The 19,464-nt window shown below is 43.3% G+C and overlaps 7 protein-coding genes across 8 annotated transcripts; 3 read left to right on the forward strand and 4 right to left on the reverse strand.

The window, feature by feature from the left end:
• Positions 1-1,050: 1,050 nt before the first annotated feature.
• Positions 1,051-3,129, forward strand: LOC117150540 (phospholipase A1 VesT1.02). Its single transcript, XM_033317468.1, has 3 exons — positions 1,051-1,256; positions 1,393-1,645; positions 2,265-3,129. The coding sequence occupies exons 1-3, from the start codon at positions 1,187-1,189 to the stop codon at positions 3,064-3,066; spliced, it is 1,125 nt and encodes a 374-aa protein (XP_033173359.1). The 5' UTR covers positions 1,051-1,186; the 3' UTR covers positions 3,067-3,129.
• A 78-nt stretch (positions 3,130-3,207) lies between these two features.
• On the forward strand, positions 3,208-4,587 carry LOC117150541 (putative protein TPRXL). 2 transcript variants are annotated; one of them, XM_033317471.1, is made up of 2 exons: positions 3,208-4,177; positions 4,230-4,587. In XM_033317471.1, the coding sequence occupies exon 1, from the start codon at positions 3,425-3,427 to the stop codon at positions 3,941-3,943; it is 519 nt and encodes a 172-aa protein (XP_033173362.1). In that variant the 5' UTR covers positions 3,208-3,424; the 3' UTR covers positions 3,944-4,177; positions 4,230-4,587. The 2 variants fall into 2 exon arrangements, with proteins under 2 accessions (XP_033173362.1, XP_033173361.1); XM_033317470.1 differs by having other exon boundaries at positions 4,236-4,587.
• A 4,442-nt stretch (positions 4,588-9,029) lies between these two features.
• On the reverse strand, positions 9,030-9,817 carry LOC117145056 (trypsin alpha-3). Its single transcript, XM_033310570.1, has one exon. It carries the CDS (start codon positions 9,811-9,813, stop codon positions 9,076-9,078), a length of 738 nt encoding a protein of 245 aa, XP_033166461.1. The 5' UTR covers positions 9,814-9,817; the 3' UTR covers positions 9,030-9,075.
• A 259-nt stretch (positions 9,818-10,076) lies between these two features.
• On the reverse strand, positions 10,077-10,865 carry LOC117145634 (trypsin alpha-3). The gene has a single exon (XM_033311357.1). It carries the CDS (start codon positions 10,858-10,860, stop codon positions 10,114-10,116), a length of 747 nt encoding a protein of 248 aa, XP_033167248.1. The 5' UTR covers positions 10,861-10,865; the 3' UTR covers positions 10,077-10,113.
• A 763-nt stretch (positions 10,866-11,628) lies between these two features.
• On the reverse strand, positions 11,629-12,434 carry LOC117146017 (trypsin alpha-like). The gene has a single exon (XM_033311948.1). The coding sequence runs from the start codon at positions 12,405-12,407 to the stop codon at positions 11,661-11,663; it is 747 nt and encodes a 248-aa protein (XP_033167839.1). The 5' UTR covers positions 12,408-12,434; the 3' UTR covers positions 11,629-11,660.
• A 423-nt stretch (positions 12,435-12,857) lies between these two features.
• On the forward strand, positions 12,858-13,685 carry LOC117145833 (trypsin alpha-like). Its single transcript, XM_033311637.1, has one exon. It carries the CDS (start codon positions 12,885-12,887, stop codon positions 13,638-13,640), a length of 756 nt encoding a protein of 251 aa, XP_033167528.1. The 5' UTR covers positions 12,858-12,884; the 3' UTR covers positions 13,641-13,685.
• A 297-nt stretch (positions 13,686-13,982) lies between these two features.
• LOC117142437 (trypsin delta) lies at positions 13,983-14,894 on the reverse strand. The gene has a single exon (XM_033306402.1). It carries the CDS (start codon positions 14,871-14,873, stop codon positions 14,106-14,108), a length of 768 nt encoding a protein of 255 aa, XP_033162293.1. The 5' UTR covers positions 14,874-14,894; the 3' UTR covers positions 13,983-14,105.
• Positions 14,895-19,464: the final 4,570 nt, after the last annotated feature.

Genomic DNA, 19,464 nt, shown 5'->3' on the forward strand with positions numbered 1-19,464 from the left:
AGTTGGCCGCGAGGCATTGCCAATTAATTTCCAACATCTAATTGGTGGTTGGCCAAATTTATTGGTCTCGTGGTGGAGGGGCTGTTTGTCCTGCCCCCCAGGATCTGTTTGCGTATTGATTGATGCCTGGAGGTCCTTGTGCCAATCTGAGGTGAACTGCATACCTTGTCGCGGGCCCAAGTAACTCGCTTTGCCCCTCGCGGATTTTCTAATCAACAAGGCAGCAGCCCAAATTTGCATAATTAAAACGTTTTCATGTGGCGCAGGTGGAAGGCAGGAAAGGCCACAAGAAAACCCGCCCGCACGCGCGCCCACCCCAATTTTCCATTTTCTTTGCCAGCCGAAAAACTGACTCGCTAAGTGACTGAAAATTTGTCGCCTCATTTGAGTTTGGATTAATGAATTATGCACTCGGGGCTGCCTAATTAAGCGGGTTTCGAATGTGATTAGGGCCACGCAATTAGCCGATAGGTCTGAGCATTTTCGGGATCTGCGATAATCATTCGCTGACTGACAGCCATAAAAACGTGGCCCCAGGATTCGGAAAAGCATACTCATTACGCAGCCTTTTTCTGGATTTTACAGCAGGTCAACTTAATGTGGTAATTAACTTATCTGTGTTAAGAAAGGATGGATCGGTTAACCTTTTATGCGTGCCAATTAGCGCCAGAAGGTCTTATGGTTTGTATAATCATAACAATTTGTTGGTTAGGATGTTTTCTTAAAACTGCATAATACAATTAAAAGTTTCATGATACATTAATACATTAAAAGTATTTGGTGTATCGTAGAATGGTAGAGTTTTTTTTCTGTATACCTCTACTTTTCAAGATCATCAGCCTGCTAAACTAATCGATGCTCTCTATAAGGAAGCATAATGATCTATGAGGAGAGAGAGAGGGTAAGATTGAGCGAGCTCCGCTGATTAGTTATCACTGGAGTGAGTAACCCACGGAGCGCAGACTTGGGGTCGCCGCGCTCTCCGCTCCGATTCTAAAAGTGGAGCTCGCATCGAGAGATCGGCGGAGAGCTGTGTCAGTTGGTTGCGAACGCACCAGTCGACCGGTCAGATCTGCGGCTCATTCCGCCGGCGTGCGAAATCTATAACGGTGGAGATCGGTCATCGGACGCACTACTCGATCACTCGATCGGTCAGAAGCCCCGAGGGAGATATCTTGGAACAGCCATGATCTCGCAGCTGGGACGGATTAGCATCATGAGCGCCGTGCTTTTGGCATTTGCGGCCCTCGTGCTTGGTGGGTAATATCACACATTTCAAGGTCTTATCACAGATCAGTGTAGAATTCAATTGATTGATATAGTTTGTTTGCAAACACTAGTAGAATAACTGTTTCCTATATCGTCTTTAAAGAATTTCTCTTTGCTTTCCAGCCAGCAGCTCGGAGAAAACCGAACTCGATCCCAATGCCACCTGCAACTACACGCTGGTGAAGAAGAAGACCTTGGGGGTGGATCCCTCGTTCTGGAAGAAGTTCTTCAAGCATCTCATACCCTTCACCAGTTCGAGGGGCAAAATGCAGTTCATACTCTTCAAGCGGGACTTCGCGGACTGCGGAAGGGAACTGTTCGTGGGCGATGTGGAAAACCTGAGGAACTCGGGCTTCGATGCACGTCATCAGACAAGGTAAGCGGGATTTCCGGGAAGATTAAAGCCCCGATCGAAGGGGAACTTTGCAGCGAAGTGAGTGTGCAACAATCAATTCATTACACTGAACGGTGAGATAATGGCTAAAAGCTGTACAAACCTTTCAGCTCACAACAATTGGCAGTGTATTTAGTATTCCTACTACCACTAAGCCCCAGAAATTAATGTGAGAGCAAAACAACAATCTAATGAATAGAACCAAAACAAATATTTGCTAAATGCTCTCACCAAATAATTTAATTTTTATATTTCGCTACTAACACGAAAACAGGTTTCTCTGCTTTACATTTTTTGGTTGAGCTTTCGTTTGAATTATCGCCATTGAGTCATTGCCATTGGCTTGACACTTGATTTATTGCTAATTAAAAGTTAATAAATTATAATAGCTAACAGATAGAAATTGTACAAATTTACACCAAATACGCCAGACAATACACCAATTTTGCATTAAAAGATAAGATATCAGGCGAAGTTGATATCATATGTACATGAATCGAAATCTGTTTATTCTAAGGGGCATTGCTATTAGCTCTGTTCAGTCTTAAATTATATAGTTATGTTTACATTTATATTGACTTTCCCGACTGCTTATTTTTAGGATTGTCATTCATGGCTGGATGAGTCAGAGCAAGGGTTCGCATATAAGGAAGGTTAAAAACGCCTACCTCAGCCTGACCAATCCGGGACCCAATGGAGAGCCCGCCCCCTATGAAGACTTCAATGTGATCGTATGTGACTGGAGCAAGACTTCCACGAACGTGAACTACTACGAGGTGGCCAAGACGGTGGAGGACATGGGAGCCCTGCTGGCGGAACTGGTGCGCTATCTGAACCAGGAGGCGAACATGCACTACGATGACGTATACGTCATTGGACACTCGTTGGGAGCGCAGATCGCCGGCAGTGCTGGCAAGCAGATAATGCCATATCGATTCAACACCATATACGCCTTGGATCCGGCGGGTCCACAGTTCCGGGAGAAGAGCGACGAGTACCGAATCGATGCTAGTGACGCCTCCTACGTGGAGTCCATTCAAACCAGCGTTAGCTTTGGCTTCGAGCAGCCCGTGGGACACGCCACCTTCTATCCCAACTATGGGAAGAATCAGAAGAAGTGCTATGTCTATGGCTGTTCGCATAAGAGATCCCATGACTACTTCATAGAGTCGCTGACGAGTCCGGCGGGATTTTGGGGACCGCGCTGCGAGCGGCACGATGACGGCTCCTGGGTTCTCCTGATGAGCGATGGAGAGTTCCGGATGGGCGGGGAGCCCTCGATCCCCAAGAACGGAACCTTCTATGTGAAGACCTACTCCAAGCCACCCTATGCCATGGGCCACAGGTGGCAAACGGAACCGCCTCCGCGGGAAGATGATGTTGAGAACTCCACGGAAGAGTAGGATATTAGTGAATATGTGTACATGTGTTGATGAAATATAAGTTTGGTATTTATAATTGGTTAATTTGCTTTGCTTGTTGGTTACTTTCAATTATCATGTTTCGTTTCGTTTTCAATTCCTTACAGAGCATTTTTTATAAATAGTACACCTATTTCTATAAACATTTTTTAAGTTACTTCTTATCTCGCAACAACGTGAGCCAATTAAGTTTTATGGCAAACTATTCACACAAAAAACCAACTAGCGAGTGTGCAAGTCTGCTGGGAATACCTATTAGTAGCCTAAACTTCAAGATAGGTATATAAACCTCACGAGGCACAAGAGGCTTATCCACTATTTCCACAATATTCAACCGAAAATGTTCCGCGCTCAACGTGTTTGCTTTTACTTCGTAGCTTTCCTGGTCTTCGCAGCTGCCAGGCCCAAAATAAACTCGCAAAATTCCCAGAATCAAGTTGGATTACGAGTGGTCAAATTTTCGACCGCAGGAAGTGTTCCTTCCAAGTCATCAATATCCACAGAGGCAACTAGTGAACCATCGACTGTGAGCACCAGCGAAGATACTTCTGAGGGGCCCACAGTAACTTCACCATCATCAGCATCTGAGGAAACTAGTGAAGCACCTGAGAGTTCCAGCCAAGAACTGTCAACATTGACTGAAAACTCCAGCGAAAAGGCTTTTGAGGTGACCACAGTACCTTCATCTTCATCGACGGAAACTAGTGAAGCATCCAGCCAAGAAACCACGGAAAGTGAGGAGTCATCTGAAGATTCCTCTGAAGATGAAAGCTCCGAATCAAGTGAGGAATCAGAGGAAGGATCGTACTACTATGATGATTCGGATTCCGACTACTACGATAGTTACTTATATTACTGATGCATCGTGTTACCATTAAACTTTATGTCAAAACAGAATACAACTATTTTTGAAGAGGCTTGAAAATTTAGTGTAGTAAAAATGAAGCTGTCCTTCATACTGGGTCTTGCCTTTTCTAGTCTTTTGGCTTATGCAGGAGCATTGCCGGTGCCTCCAGCTCCATTGGTTATGGCATTGGTCACCAAACCCGAAATGGATATTCCAGATATTGATCTCTGGGCCAGGACCTAAGAGGTGAGCAGAGATGCCAATTTTCGACGCGACAAGACTTGATTAAACGGTTTAGTTACAGGATGCTTTAGACTGCCTTCTGCACACTGGTTTTCGCCCTGATTCGCTGCATATTTGGAACAGAATTTTTAATTAAAACATACAATATGTTACCCAAATTGTTGCTGCTGCTTTTGGAGCGCCGAAAAGCTGTGCAAAATTGCAGTTTTTGGACAAGAGGCTGCGGCGGGTTGTTGCTAATGCATTTACTTGGCTTAATTAGTTGGGATTCTACATTATTCATACGCCACGTGTGACCAGCGGCCACCCACTCGCCCGAAAATGGCCACCCACCCAATGTGCTGATGCCTGCCGTCTACTTCTTTTCCTGACAGCATCATAATTTTCACTTAATTAAAGTTGTCGTTGTTGTGGGTGCTGTGTTTGAGGTTTAGCTCGGGGAGCAGTTAGAGAGTTGTGGCGGTGCATTCGGGTCGAAAGTTGGGCGGCGGGGGAAAAAACATGGTATTTGTACTCACAAGTTTTCGCTCTTAATTTAATCCAGTCTAACTACGAAAGTTTTCGAATGCCCGGGTGATAGTTTGATCGCAGAGTTGGTTATTAAAATATCTTACGGTTTCGGTGGGAATTTCAATGCACGTGAAAGCACCTGCAAATATGCAAATATTTCCACTTAAAGAGATAATGGAAAAACTGCAATCCCTTCCCTACTAAAGTCGGAAAACGAAACACAATTCCAGAAGTATTAAATTTCTCACATGTTTCCGAAACACAAAGGCATCTCCGGGCAAATGCACAAAGTTGACAAGCCGAGACAATTAAAGTTTGGCATAATCTGTTGATTGGCTTAATAAATATCCAAACTCACTTATCGTAATTGTTATCCTAAAGTGACAGATTGACGGCAAAGCCAAATGGAAGAAGAAATCCTTTGAGGTTCCGGGCGAATGGACAGCCCGGTTGAATCTCAGGTGGAAAATGGATTCACTTAAATTTTATGCAAAATCATTTATCCTTTCTACCTTTTGCCCAAATAGTTGGCAGCCCGATTTCGATTTGGCCCGAAGTGGTTTCTTTCGATTGATGATTGTGTGTGAATCCCCGAGGGCGCAATATTTGCCCCTGAATTTGATTATTTAAATTTGCGCACATTCGTTTTCATGGCGCATAAATTATTTATGAGCCCAGTGTGTGGACGCCGGCAGTTCCATTATGGCATTCTAATTAAGGCGGCCCACAGAATGTCTCCCAAGTTCATTGTAAGTTAGAAGCCCCAAACTAACTGAAGTCCAAGGATGCGCATTGGAGCCTCAAAAATTCACCGTAAAATTCAGGAGCTGAGCACTTCGAGGACAAACCCTTTTGCGCTGACAGCCTGAAGACCAATTTGTCGCCCTGAAATGGACCGTGTGAAAGCCTCGGAGTGCCATAACTTTGCCGATGTGTTGGGTGTTGAGATTGTCGCCCCGGAAAACCCAAAAAAGCCAAAGAGACAGAGAGGAAAAATTAAGGCGAAATCAGGTTTCATTTTGCGGATGGCAAAGGGCTGCAAAGGACGCCAGCCGAGATGTCCTGGCAAATGAGTCCGATACGAAGGCGATGACAATGACTTACATTGCTGGAAATCCGAGCAGCACAAGGACCTGCAGGACACCCACTCCACACTCCACACTCGCTTAAGTTCATGTGCACACGCACTTAGGTCAGCAGATATCGGGCCGAAAGTTTTACTTACAGATATAACCCCCCCTATATCTCTGGATCTCCACGTCGCCGATGCCATTTGTGCAATTTTATAGCGTTTTTATGGCACACAAGTTTTGTGCTTTGTGCCTTCTGTCGGCGTGTCCTGCGTCCTCCGTCCGTTTTCCTCTTTAAAATATTCAAATTTGATGTGTGTGCGGGTGGAGTGGCTGGGAAATCCGGCACTCCTGTGTGCTCAACTGTGTAATAGAGACGGCCATCTTCAAGTCACGGGAAAAGGTCATAGGAAATGTGGGAAAACGCTTGGGAAAACTCGCTGGTCGTCAACTTTTGATACCTAGAAGTTACCGTAGGACCTGTGAAAAATGCTAGCTTATAAAACGTATAATTTTGAAATTATTTCTTAAAATAATAATTGCTGAATTTTATATTAAGACCACTGGCTCCATCCCAGAGCAGTAGAATCTTCGCCTTATACATATATGTACATATATTGTGTGGCACATGGAGCTACCCATTCACATATCCGTATCTATGTCAGTTCACTTGAGTGCTGTTGTTGTTGCGGCTCCTACTTTTCGGGCCTTTTTCCAAGTTTGCGGTGTGATTTTATGTGCAAACTTAAATTATACAATTTGGGGCTCCATGAATACATTTCTGCCCGACTCCATCGTCTTGTGCTTTTCCGTAGCTGCTTTGCTGGCGAAAGGGACAATGAGTTGCTAAATGCTTTGAATATTCTTCTGGCCATTGCCTGGCATTGCATGCATAATATACGATATTTGGCCATGTCAGATGCGAGTCCTGCGAGTGAGGTCCTGCATAGGGGAGGGCATCCTTGAGACGCTGTAGGGGGGGCAACAGTGTGTGTTGTTTGTGCTGACAGGTCGAGAGTGTCGTGCGGTTTTCTTGCCAGAAATTGTTCTCAATCTCAGTTCAGTTCAGTTCGGTGGCAACCGAAAGATTTTGGCTTTGGTTTCGTTTGCCAAATGCTAACATACATACATGGCTCGAACCTAATAAACGAGTATTAGAAACCATTTGACATCTGCTCGACTATTCATTAATTTCATAGGCATGCAATGTCCATATCAATAGCACTTAATAATTTACAAACCCAAATATTCATAAAAAACCAAACATATTTAATTGAACATCGATTTCAAGCAAGGACTGCAGCATGAAGGATATGTTATGCAAGGTTAATTCCAAATTAGTGCTTTTTAAAAATGCGTTTCTTTCTTAATGGGCTGCACTCCGTATGAAAATACAAGTTAATGATTGTGGCCTTCGTGTGTGTGGCTTTAGTCGCTCTTAATGCCAGTTAAGCACACAACAAAGTACGCACTTTGTTAACATTTAAAAGCCGGCAATAAAGACACATGCTGCCCTTTAGCCCCGCCCCTTTCCGCTCAACCGCCCACAAATGCAGCTGGGAGCCTTATCTTTGTTGTTGTTGCCTGGACTTAACCCTTTTTTTCGCTGTTTTGTAAGTATGTGTGTGCTTAATGTCTGGTGGTCGAAAAAGTTAACGTACACATTGCAAATATGCTGTCGTAAGCTAATAGTGCATGTGTGCTAACTTTTTTTTAGCACTGTGTGGGATTCTGTGAGCGGAGTAAACAAAAGAGGTAGCTAAAAAAGGCAAAACAATAGTTGGGATTAATTCAATTATATGTCTGGCATTTTTTTGGCTTACACTTATGCGGAGCATGGTCGAAAGTGTATTTAATATATGAAACCAGAAATGCTAGGCAATATTATGCACTAAAAATAATTTAATTTATTATTACATATATGCATACTTCTAGGCACTTTGATTATTTGAATGTTTTGTTCTCGATCTTCCTCCCTTTGACTTCTGGCAGATATCACAATCTTCTCCGCATAAACCCAGCTGTAAAATGGGAACACAAAAAGGTGTGGGAATCTTCCACTTTAATGGAAACTTGTCCTGGCCTCAGCTGGTTGGCTTTTGTTTTCTGCAGTCGCGAGTGAACAAATTAAACGAGATGGCCACCACAGACCTCTGGGTCCTCCGCCGTGCTCCTCCATTATACCATAAGCACAACATTTATGAAAACTATTTGCCGAACTCAAAGCAGAGCGCAGCAGAAAAGAAATTGTATTAAAAACAAATACAGGGAGAGCTTGGAGAAAGCCGAGTGAAAGTGGGCGGCTGGTGAGGGAAACTGCCCGCCAGTTATACAAGATGTTTATAAAAGGCCCGACCAGGCACGTTCCACGTCCAGGAGGGCAAACAAATAAGCAAACAGGAAGGGGAACCAGAAACAGGACGCCTCCGACATGACTTTCTCGATGCGAGCGGGGAGAGGGGGAAGGATAATGGCGCTGAGGTCAGGAGGCGCACACTGAGGAAAATATTTAGTATATGTGGTCAAGGAATGTGTGGAATTACCCCATGGAAAGCGTATTATTATCACATTTTAAGTAGTTTCAATAGATGAAGCTGACTTTCACTGAAAATTAAGGCTTAAAAGAGATTCATACAGTTTTTTTTACAGTGTCTTGATGGCACTGGCTGCAGCAAACAAATCGCAAATTGAAAAAAGCAGATAAGTAGCAGAAGTTGCACCTCTGCCCACTTTCCTTTTGCTTTCTCCCGCGAAAGAGCGGAGAAATGGCTGCAAAGAGAATGGCAAATAAAAATCAGGGACTCGGTTCGTGCTCCTGTCAAGGCAATTGCACCCTGTTCCAGAGGTCCTTCCGCCGATACCCCGGACTCCCTGCACTCCAGCCAGCGCCTGGCAACATTGTTAACCCTGCAAGTTATGCATTCTTAATTTAATCGCTGGAATTGACTCTCCAGAGGCAGCTTCCTCTCTGGCTTAGCGGCTGGGTATTTTCCCCGGGCTCCGTTTTCCATTTTCCCGGCGATGTGGCGCTTGCAGCAGAGATTAGGCATATATCATGCGATTATACTGCACAGTTTGCATTGCCCAATGACTCGGAAATCGCTTTTTCTTGCCCCAAACTCGGCGAGGATATTAACTTGCAGGCAATCCTTGAAATGGGGGAGTCAGTCTTCTTGGGCATCGAAAGGAAAGGAAGTGTAGTGCATTCGAAGATGGTATTAAATAAAGGAATTTTTGCTGTACCTTCAATTTGAATGCTTTAAGAATAATATGTATCCATTAAGATGCCAATATTAATGTCTTAAGTATTGTTACAAATATTTAAAGCTGTTCAATGGCATTTAAGATCCAAGGTTTCAGCACTGCCACATTGGCGTAGACTCCGGGGAAGAAGGGATTGGCGCACCCTATGCCGTAGGAGACAATGCCAACTAGTTGGCCACCGGAGACGAGAGGTCCGCCGGAGTCTCCACGACAGGCATCCCTTCCGAGAGCGGCGGCGCAAATCATAGTTTCGGTGATGTATTGATAGGACCGCTTACAGACAGTCGGGTCTAGTATTTTCACTGTGGTTTTCAATAGGCTTATAGGTTGTAGCCAGAGGATTCCGATTTCTCCCCAACCAGAAACCGAGGCTTCAGCTCCCGCTGCGGGTGCACTGTCGGCCAGTGGAATAGGTCTTACGTCGGCATTAAAAATTAGACTGTCCACCAGTCGCATTACGGCAATATCGTTGAACAAAATGGCAGAAGTTAAGTAGTCTTCATGCTTCCGAATGACAGCAACCCTGGCGTGCTGTCCTCCCAAGGTCTTCCATACGGATCCAACTTTGACGGAATATAGTGTATCGAAGGGGTTGTCAACACAGTGAGCTGCTGTTATAATGATCTTGTCACTGTAGATAACTGCACCGCAAATGAATTTTCCCAAATACAGGAGTCCCGCCTGCCAGGGAACTTCTGAAATAGGCACAGGGTAGCCACCCACTATTCGCTCTGGAGAAGATCCTGCCGAGATCAGGGTGACGCTGGCGACCAGAACAAGCCACTTGAGGAGCATTTCGAACGCGACTAGCTGAGAATGACTTCGATCCGGGCTAGTCCCGCTTTTAAAGGGTTTCGAGTAGCCCACTTGGAAGAAATAATTAAGAAAAGAATTTTAATGAACATTTTACGAAGACCACACATAGCAGAAACCAAAAGCAAAATGAATACCAGTAGTTAAAAATAAGAAATTCCACATGCGCAATAAATCATTAAAATTCCTTGAATGTCTCCAACAACTTGGACTCCAGGAAAACAAGGATCTGCACATGGCTGAAATATGTTGTAACTTCCCAGTACAGTTAAGTACTTTAATTTATTTTGAGTTAGTTATTCTTTCGATAGCGCTTAATATCCAGGGCTTCAGCTCAGCCACGTTTGCGTAGACTCCAGGGAATTTGGAATGAGCGCACTCCTTGCCGAAGGAAACGATCCCGACGAGCTTGTTACCGGAGACCAGAGGACCTCCCGAATCGCCGGAGCAGGCATCCTTTCCTGGAGCGGCCGCACAGATCATGTCCTTGGTGATTTTTCTTCCGTACGACCTGCGACACTGATCGTGGTCCACAATGCTCACCGAAGCGGACAGTATGGACTTGGGGTACTTCTTCTTGTAACCAATGGCTCCCCATCCCGAAACGATGGCAGGAGATCCACTGGCCGGAGAAGTATCAGCCAAGGGAATGACACTGACTCCAGTTCCCAGCCGGAGCTTCGACTGAAGCCTCATCACGGCTATATCGTTGGACCAGGACCGGCCGTACTCCTCGTGTAACAGGAAACTGGATACCCCCACCACCTGACCACCGAATAATGTGTACGATGAGCCGACTCTCACTGAGAGGAACTCGGAGTCGGAACCGGTGAGGCAGTGGGCTGCCGTTATGACGATGTCTTCACTGTAGATGGCTGCACCGCAGTGATGATATCCAAACCACAAAATGGAAGCCTGCCAGGGAACTGATAGAATGGATATCTGGTCACCTCCCACGATTCGTTCCGGAGTCCATTTAGAGGAAACCAGGGTGACGCTGAAGGCCAGGAAAATCCACTGCACAAACATTTCAACTACAGGTGAAGTTACGAGTGATTTCACCAAAGGATTGAACGTTTTTTATAGGTATACCTCGGTGGAATGGGGAATTTCGTACTTCTGTCATGGTAGCAAAGGAATGTTAATGGATGTTGTGGGTAACTGACAATAAAATAAATCAATTATATGAATATCTAAATGTGTGACACGCGTTAAGTGGAATAATATGGCTTATACTTTCTTGAGCTCTTATCTTTTAGGTCCTTAAAATAGAAAGGAATTTGAAGTTCGGAAAATGCGACAAAATATCTCTGAAAACAAACAGGAGTACAAAATTATTTTTCGATTTAGATACCTTTTTTTTTTTAGATACCTGTGCAATTATTTTAATAAAATACAAAATCTGTAAAAATATTCAATTTTTCACATAGTTTCATTTTCTAATTTCCGGAAAAATCGATTTGTTTGAAAAACCAAATCAAAATAGTACTTGAAATATGGATTGTCCCACTTTGATGTACCCACAATAAAATTTTCAATTCATAAGAACTTAGATCTGAATATATAAAATTTGTGTGATTTTTAGAAAAATTGGAAAATGTTTTATCGTTATCTTAAACTTTCGCTGTGCGACTATTTGTATCGATCAAAATCCCTATTGAAAACATCCAATTTTCTCTAAATTTCATATCATAAATATCTACAAAAATCATATAATATTATTTATTGTTATTATTTGTTAAAACAAACGGTGAAAGCTTTAACTTTAAAAGAATACACACAGTTTCTTTTGCTTTTGCTGCAGTGAATATTTATTTTATTTAAACATGTTAGGGCAAAGAGTTAGTAGTATTCAAAATCCATTCTCGGAAGAAGGGCACACTTGTCAACAATGTCGGTGAATCGCAACCCCCTCCGGAAACAACACCCACAAGTTGCGAATCAATTACCAATGATCCTCCAGAGTCGCCTCTGCAAGTGCTTTGCTTAGAATTTCCAGCGCAAATTGTTGATTGACCATAGGATACAATACAGTGGTTAGGCGGTTGGATGCGGAGCTTTACTACTAGAATATTTATGGGTCTTACGACCAGATCCTCTGTCTCGTAGATTTGTCCCCAGCCAGCTACAAGGGACATCGTTCCAGGTTCAGGATTGGACTCGGCCAAAGGAATGGGCTGCACTTGGTTGGTAAACTCAAGTCGTTCACTTAAGCGAACAACGGCGATGTCGTTTTGAAGTAATTCGAAAACGAAATTCTCATGGAGTATTACGGAGTCCACTTTGACAAGAGTTCCACTGGATTTCCTCGAGGTGGATCCAGCGCGAATTACAAAGAGTCGGTCATCCAGCCTTCTTCCTTTATAGAAAAAGCAATGTGCCGCTGTTATGATGGTATCATTGCTGTAAATGGACCCTCCACAAGCATGGTGTCCGTTTATTTGGAAGGACACCATCCAGGGAAAAGCTTCGATTTCAGCGGGGTAACCACCGATTATGCGTTCTTCGGGTCGGTTTAATCGTCCTGCGGACAGGAAGTTCAGCGCCAATAGGAGCAGGAAGCTTTCGATGAACATTTCGACTAGTTTGGACGATACTTTCGATTGCAGTGGCTTTACCTCCAAAAGAACGTGTCTTTTATACCCATTTGGATAGCTCCTGCAGTTTGAAGTTATCTGCAAATATTTCTAAATGCAGAGCAGAACAAATTGCAAACTTTTCTAATTAGAAACTACCAGTAATGGTATGGCTTCTGCATGCATATTTACAGAAAAATAATTTGATATTTTTTAACCAAAAAGGAAAAACATTATATACGATGTCTATATTTAGCGAATGAGGTGTTTTTTAAAAACTTCAAGAACTATTTTGATTGCTTTGCACAAATAGTGAGCTATCTTTTGCTTTAAATTAAAAATTGTTTTTAAATTTAGTTTTTAAATTTAGCCCATTAGATAGCCGAAATTAGAATATTGCTATTTGGACAATATAAAAGACTTGGTATTTCGGAGGTGAAGCCACTGCAACCCAAAGAATCATCCCATCTGGTCGAGATGTTCATCGAAAGCTTCCTGCTGCTCCTGGCGCTCCACTTCCTGTCCGCAGGACGAGTAAGCCGATGGGAACAACGTATCATCGGCGGAGAGCCCATTGGAATCGAACAGGCTCCCTGGCAGGTGTCCTTGCAACTTTATGGCGACCTTGTGTGCGGCGGCTCTATTTACAGCGAAAGTATCATCGTTACTGCGGCCCATTGCTTTTTTGATAAGAACGGCAATCGGAAAGATGACCAAGGATATCAAGTTCGCGCAGGATCCGTCCTAACAGATTCCAATGGAACCCTTGTCGATGTGGCCGCCATAATAATCCACGAAGAATATGCGTATGATCGTAATATAAACGACATCGCAATCGTTAGTTTAAGTACGCCACTTGAGTTCACAAGCAAAGTTCAGCCCATTTCTCTGGCTAAGACGAAACCTTCTCCTGGATCGATTGCCCTCGTCTCTGGCTGGGGAGTGTCTTATATCTTTAACGATGGGACGAAGCTATATCCAACACATCTTCAAGGATTAACCCTGCACATCAAAAGCATGTTCTCCTGCAGACTCTTTGATCCCTCACTAATATGCGCAGGCACTTATAGAAGAACCGCTTGTCATGGCGACTCTGGAGGACCGTTGGTGGTCAACAAACAACTTGTGGGTGTTGTCTCCTGGGGTCGAAAAGGTTGCCAAGCCAGTACATTCTTCGTCAGTGTTCCCTATTTCCGTGAATGGATCTTAAATGCTATTGCCTCATTTCAGTAATATGGTCGGATGTCAGCGAAATCAGATAAATAAATAAATATAAATAAAACAAAACTATAAGTGTGTTTAGACTTTAAGCTTGCATATTATATTAAATATTTTGTCATATTATATTAAATATTTTGCCCAAAGGAAAATGTATTGTGTTGAATTGGCTGAAATCAAGTTGAAAAATACGATTTTTAGTTTGTCTTTAATCACATCTTAAAAATTTATTATATGATTTTGAAATATTTTGTTGTGTCTCGTCTTTATTTATTAACCATGTTGAATAAGATATTTTTACTCACGAAATTGGTATATATAAATACAAAATTTATCAGTAGAAATATATATATAAAATATATAATAGAAAGAACGTAAAAAGTTTAGTTTCGTAAAACTATTCAAAGTATTTATTTTACAAAACTGGATTTATGAACAACAGTAGTTGTTGCTGCGAAAGTTATGTTGAAAAGGCGTAAATTACACATTTTTAGCGGCTCCTTGGAAATTCAATTCATCGATGGCACTGAGGATCCAGTTACGGTAATACGCCACGCTAGCGTACAGAGAAGATGACAAGCAAAGTAAGTTTCCCTTTCTCGATGTGATCCCCACCAGCTGGTCGTTGAAGACCAAGGGTCCACCGGAATCTCCATCACAGCCGCCTTTTCCAATTCTTCCCGCGCAGATGTCCCCATCGAACATACTGCTGCCATATTTCAATTTACAAACGACCCGCGGCCGAATAAGGAGATCAACTCCCTGAAGTTGTCGTGGTTTAGTATAAAAATAACCAAATCCCCAGCCAGTGGCTAGCGCCGAAGACGACGTGGGAGGATCCGTCTTGGCCAGGGGAATTGTTTGGATGGAATCGGAAAAAGTTAAGGGACTGCGCAGTTTGAGGATGGCTACGTCGTTCTCAAAATTACTTCTATCATATTCTGGGTGAATTATAAAGGATTCCACTGCCACCACAACTCCACCGCTATCATGGAGCGAGGATCCTGCTCGAATTGACAAATCTCTTGCTTCAACACAGTGGGCAGCTGTTATAATTATGGTTTGACTGTAGATAGATCCGCCGCAAAACTGTTTGCCGTAGTGAAGTAAGGACACCTGCCACGGAACATTAGTGATGTCTATGCTGCTTCCGCCGATGATGCGTTCAGATGGCTCCAAAAGGTCAGGTACCACGGGAGAAATCAGCAAATGTACTGCGAAAAGCAGATGAAAGCACTTGGAAAACATTGCGGACTCGGTTCTTGGTGCTCTGGAAGAACTTGCTCTTTACCACAAGAAGTACGCTGCTTTTATACATTTCTGATCTTGAGGTTATGCAACAACTGAATACTATTTCTATTAAGCAAATGAATTTTAGATTAGGTAGAATAAGAACTAGCTATTTGCTGATAGCAAAAATTGCATTTAAAATTGCGAGATAAAAGTTTGCCTTACCATTGTGTGAATTATACTTGTGCCTTCTATTGCATAAGAGTCTGAAAGGTATTTTTCAATATAGCTACGATCACTAGTTTTCGAAATGAAAACAGAGTATACAGAAGGGCAAAAAACCATAATAGATCAAATTCAATTATGATTTTTCGCTGCAACTATTATATTTCAACTATTCAAAACGTATCTAAGGAAATACATATATAATTATGTATTATATTGCTATCTTGAATTGAATTGATTTGTTCTTCATTAATAAATGCATTGTGCTTCCGCTGACACTGACTTGCCTGTCGGCAACAGGAAATTGCATTAATCATACGCCCCGTGGGGTGCATGGTGTTGTACTCGAAGTGCCATCACACACTTCCTCCACTTCTTGGCGCCCGGAGCATCCATCAAATTAATGGAATTTCATATTTGCCCGGCTCTCGTTCGCCCGCCAAAGAAATTTGTTTATCCAGCTAAAATGCTATCGAGTTCGTAACCCCGCCCTCTCAACGCGTTAGTTCATGTAGTTAGTTCTTCTGGTCGAGCGTGGCTATTACTTTTTTTTTTTTGATATTTTAATAGAATTACTTTCCAGACTTTTGAGCAGCATAGCTGAAAGTGGCCCGCGGACATGGAGCTCCAGGCAACGAACAAAAGCAATTTAAAACGCTGACTCATAAGCGATGTGGCCGCAGATACAAGTTTGTTTTAACATTTTATTGAATTAAACCAATGTGGTATGCAAGTGAAGCGAACTCTCGTGGGGATTAGGCTTCTATTCTGGTTCAGAGGCACTGAAAAAATCGGAAAATATCACAGTCTAGGTTTACATTGTAGGACATTGCGTTTTTAAATATTAAAAACGGCATCTACCTCTTCTTTCGAATAATACCCATTTTCTCGCAGTGCAGCTTAAATTCCGAGCACGTTTCCCCCACGCAGTTCGATGTTTTAAACGCTTTTCCGGCCAAAATTGGCATAGAATGCAATCAGATAGTCATGCACTTGGCGCTTGGTCAAAATGCCCAACGGGCCGTTATCCTTGTCAACAACTATCGCCTTTTGGGGTCGAGGTGAGAATGGAAATGGGGGAGTTGAGTAGTTGGCCAGGGAAATGGGGAGTAGATACGACTGCGCCGGGGGTAACTTAAGCTAATTTTGCCAGGCGCTCCATCGACGGCTGCTGTTCGGCCGGCAAGTCAAGTGGCCCGCTCCAAGTGAGCATTGCACTCGCCCAATTAAGCCCGACCGGAATCCGGCCAAAATCCTTGACGTGGCTGCAGATGGGAGTTACTGGCGGGAGTGGTCATTACTCATGGTTATAGATACTAATCGGATGCACTCGGAAAATCAGTTAATGGCCTTCTCAGATGGTTATTCATATGCAGTGCAATCATCTACGCTAACTAACTAAAATTAAATAATATAAAATATCTTTAAGTTACTTCTCAATCTAGCTGTATCTTTAAAATATTTTCGAGCTTTAGTTTGGATTTTCCCGTTCAAGCCAACACCTCTAATCCGTGTACCTGGTATGCAAAATTTCAGTGCAGGCGGCAATTGAATGATAACACAAGCAGCAGCTGCACCGTTAAAACTAAATTGGCGAACGAGCGACCAAACGACTGCGTGTCTGCTGCTCAACACCACCCACTCCCCACTGGCCATTTTCCGCTTTCCATGGAAAACCCTCGTCGGAATCTGTGGGCATTTTTGGCAGCAAATTGAAATGAAAATCTCGCCGCGGTTTTCTGGCTTTGTTCGCCGCTTGGCCAGCGGATGAAATCTGGTGGCTGGTTGATAAAGAAGCCGTGGGAAAGGGGAAGTCCTGGATGTCAGGAGTGTTCCCACTAACACAAGAGGGATCTATAAAGACTCTTTCACATTCAATTTGGTAGTAAGACTTAAAAAATATTTTCTTTAAGTAAGAAATATTCATTTATTATCCATCTCATCTTACTAGTGTTCCAGTAACCCTAACATCCTATAGACGAATTCCTTGTGAAATAGCTTGGCGGAACAGCCTCCACAATTCCCATAATAGCCCTTTTCCCGGCAGCCCGGCAATCTGCGATCTATTCATATCGTAAAATACAAATGCAACTGCCACCAAAGCACCGCAAAACTATTGCCAACGATGGCGATAGCTATGGCTTCCTATTCGCAGGATATACGCAGCCATTTCCGGCGCCATAGCTGCCAGCTTCCGCTTTACCTTTTCCCACCGCACACCTCCTCCTCACCACCCCCTTGGCACTTTGACGGGGGCGCCCAGAGCTGTCGGGAAATCCACCGTCTGACCCCACTCCCACTCAGCTTATCCCCACTCAATCGTCTGGCAAATGGAGGCTTGACTTTAAGCGATGGAAATTTTAATGCGCCAATGCGCAATTTATGATTATTTCATGCTCATTTTAATTTGCCCATTCAGCAGACCGCTTTAAAGTGTCAGGCAAAATGCTCGGGTTGCAGCTGCTGGAATGAGATAGCGGTGTGTCCTCATTAATTCCATGCACGTTTTCCCAGGGAAAAGCCGTGACGAGGGGCGAGCGGGGTGAATGCGAGGCCGCTAATAAAACAAAAATGGAAAACATATAAATCAGTGTCCTTGGCACGTGTCGCTGTCGTCGTCGAAGTCATTGTGTTTCCCAGGTGTAGGCCCCGTGGGTCAACCCAAAGGATCTTCGCCCCAGCATCGGCGTAGCCTTCGTATCCTTGGTATCCCCATCCGCATTACCACTTTTGGACTTGTGCGCTGTCACGTTGTGAATCTCACGAGGGCAAACACACGCAGAGAAATAGGGAATCCAAATCACAGTGTCGGAGAGAAGGCGACACACGGTGACACAACATGCGTGCCGCTACACTGAGAGAAATGTGAAAAGAAAGTCATAAGTGTTGGGTATCTAGAATATAAGTGATTGTATATTTGTGTTACAATATTCCCAATTTCTATTAAGATATTGAAGTAGAAATATTCGTAGATGATCTTCCAATGGCTGAGCTTTCTTTCAGTGCATTCCAACAGCACACTTACACTCAGAGACAGGAGGGTTACCACGAGGCGTTAAGCAAAATGGAGCTGCATCCCCCTTGGGGATGTCCTGAATTCCAATAGGAGACGATTTCAGGCAGTGATTGCATTATAAATTAAAATACGTCAACGCAGCGAATCAACAGCTGCTCTCCTTGCCAGGACATTCGGAAAACCCAGCAGATGCAAAGACTCGCAGCATTAAGCATGGGAAATTTACTCGCTGCATTAGCTGTCACTGCTTTCCACGGGAAAAACCTTTAAATTTGATTAATAGCCCAGCGTTTAACGCCAGGAATAGAATTGTTAAGCATTTGGAATGTTTATGGTTAACAAAAGTTCATGTGGCAATAAAACAGCAAAAGGAGAATTCGATGGCCTGTTATATCTGTGCGGTGCAACCATTGGCTTTTTAATTAAACGCTGGCAAACTGAGGCAATGTGCAATGGGAGAATCTCGAAATGACAAACAGAACCGAGAAGCTCACAAAGCGAGCCAATACAAATATTGTTTTCCCTGGGTTTCGGCATTTTTACGATAATCCCTTCAAGGATGCCAGGATACCGGGGAGCGGAGGGAAGGTTCAAAGTCGTAGCTACTGTTATTTGTCCGCTCATGCGGAGTATTTAATTGCATCCCAATGGAGCGCACTTGGGAAAGTGCAACGAGAATCGGTAAACAGCAGAGGAAAAGCGAAGGAAAAGCAGGGAAAAACTGGAGAAAGCGTACACGAGCAAGTGGGTTGAAGTGGGTAATCGAAATTTTGCCGGGTCCTTCTTTTCAACCAGACAAAGTTGAAAGGGGGCGAAAGCGTGGAGGATGCCAGGGACAGGACTCTGCTTTCGCTCTCGAGGGGAACACAACTATTTGCCAGAGTAAACAAATATTTACATATGTTTGTTGAAATTTTATGCTTCGCCAAGTCCTTGCATTTCTTTGACAGTTTCTTTGTGAACTTTCCGGTTTTGACAAATTAGTTGGGAGGAAGTCAGCTTGTCAGGTGAGTCGTGCACAAAAGGAGTCATGTCCCGGTGGCATGAATTGAATAATCTAATCATCTCTCGGATTTCCCCTCTATTCAATTACCAAAGAAAACCACTTTGATCGCATCAAAAGCTTAACGAAACCCATTAGATTTCACTTATTCACCTAAGACCTCTGGCTCACATCATAATTTAACTTCTCATCTGCTCAAAACTAAACTTTGAATCCATATTCCAGGTCCTCAGTTTTTGCCATTCTCGCAGGAAATTGTGAAATAAATTGAAATGCAAGGCAGGCACATAAATTATTTGCCAGTCAACAGCTGAGGCAAATAAATAAAAATGGAAATGCATTTTTTGGTCAGATCCTCAAGCTCG

This window comes from Drosophila mauritiana, chromosome 2L (genome assembly GCF_004382145.1).
Source record: "Drosophila mauritiana strain mau12 chromosome 2L, ASM438214v1, whole genome shotgun sequence".
Lineage (NCBI taxonomy): Eukaryota > Metazoa > Arthropoda > Insecta > Diptera > Drosophilidae > Drosophila > Drosophila mauritiana.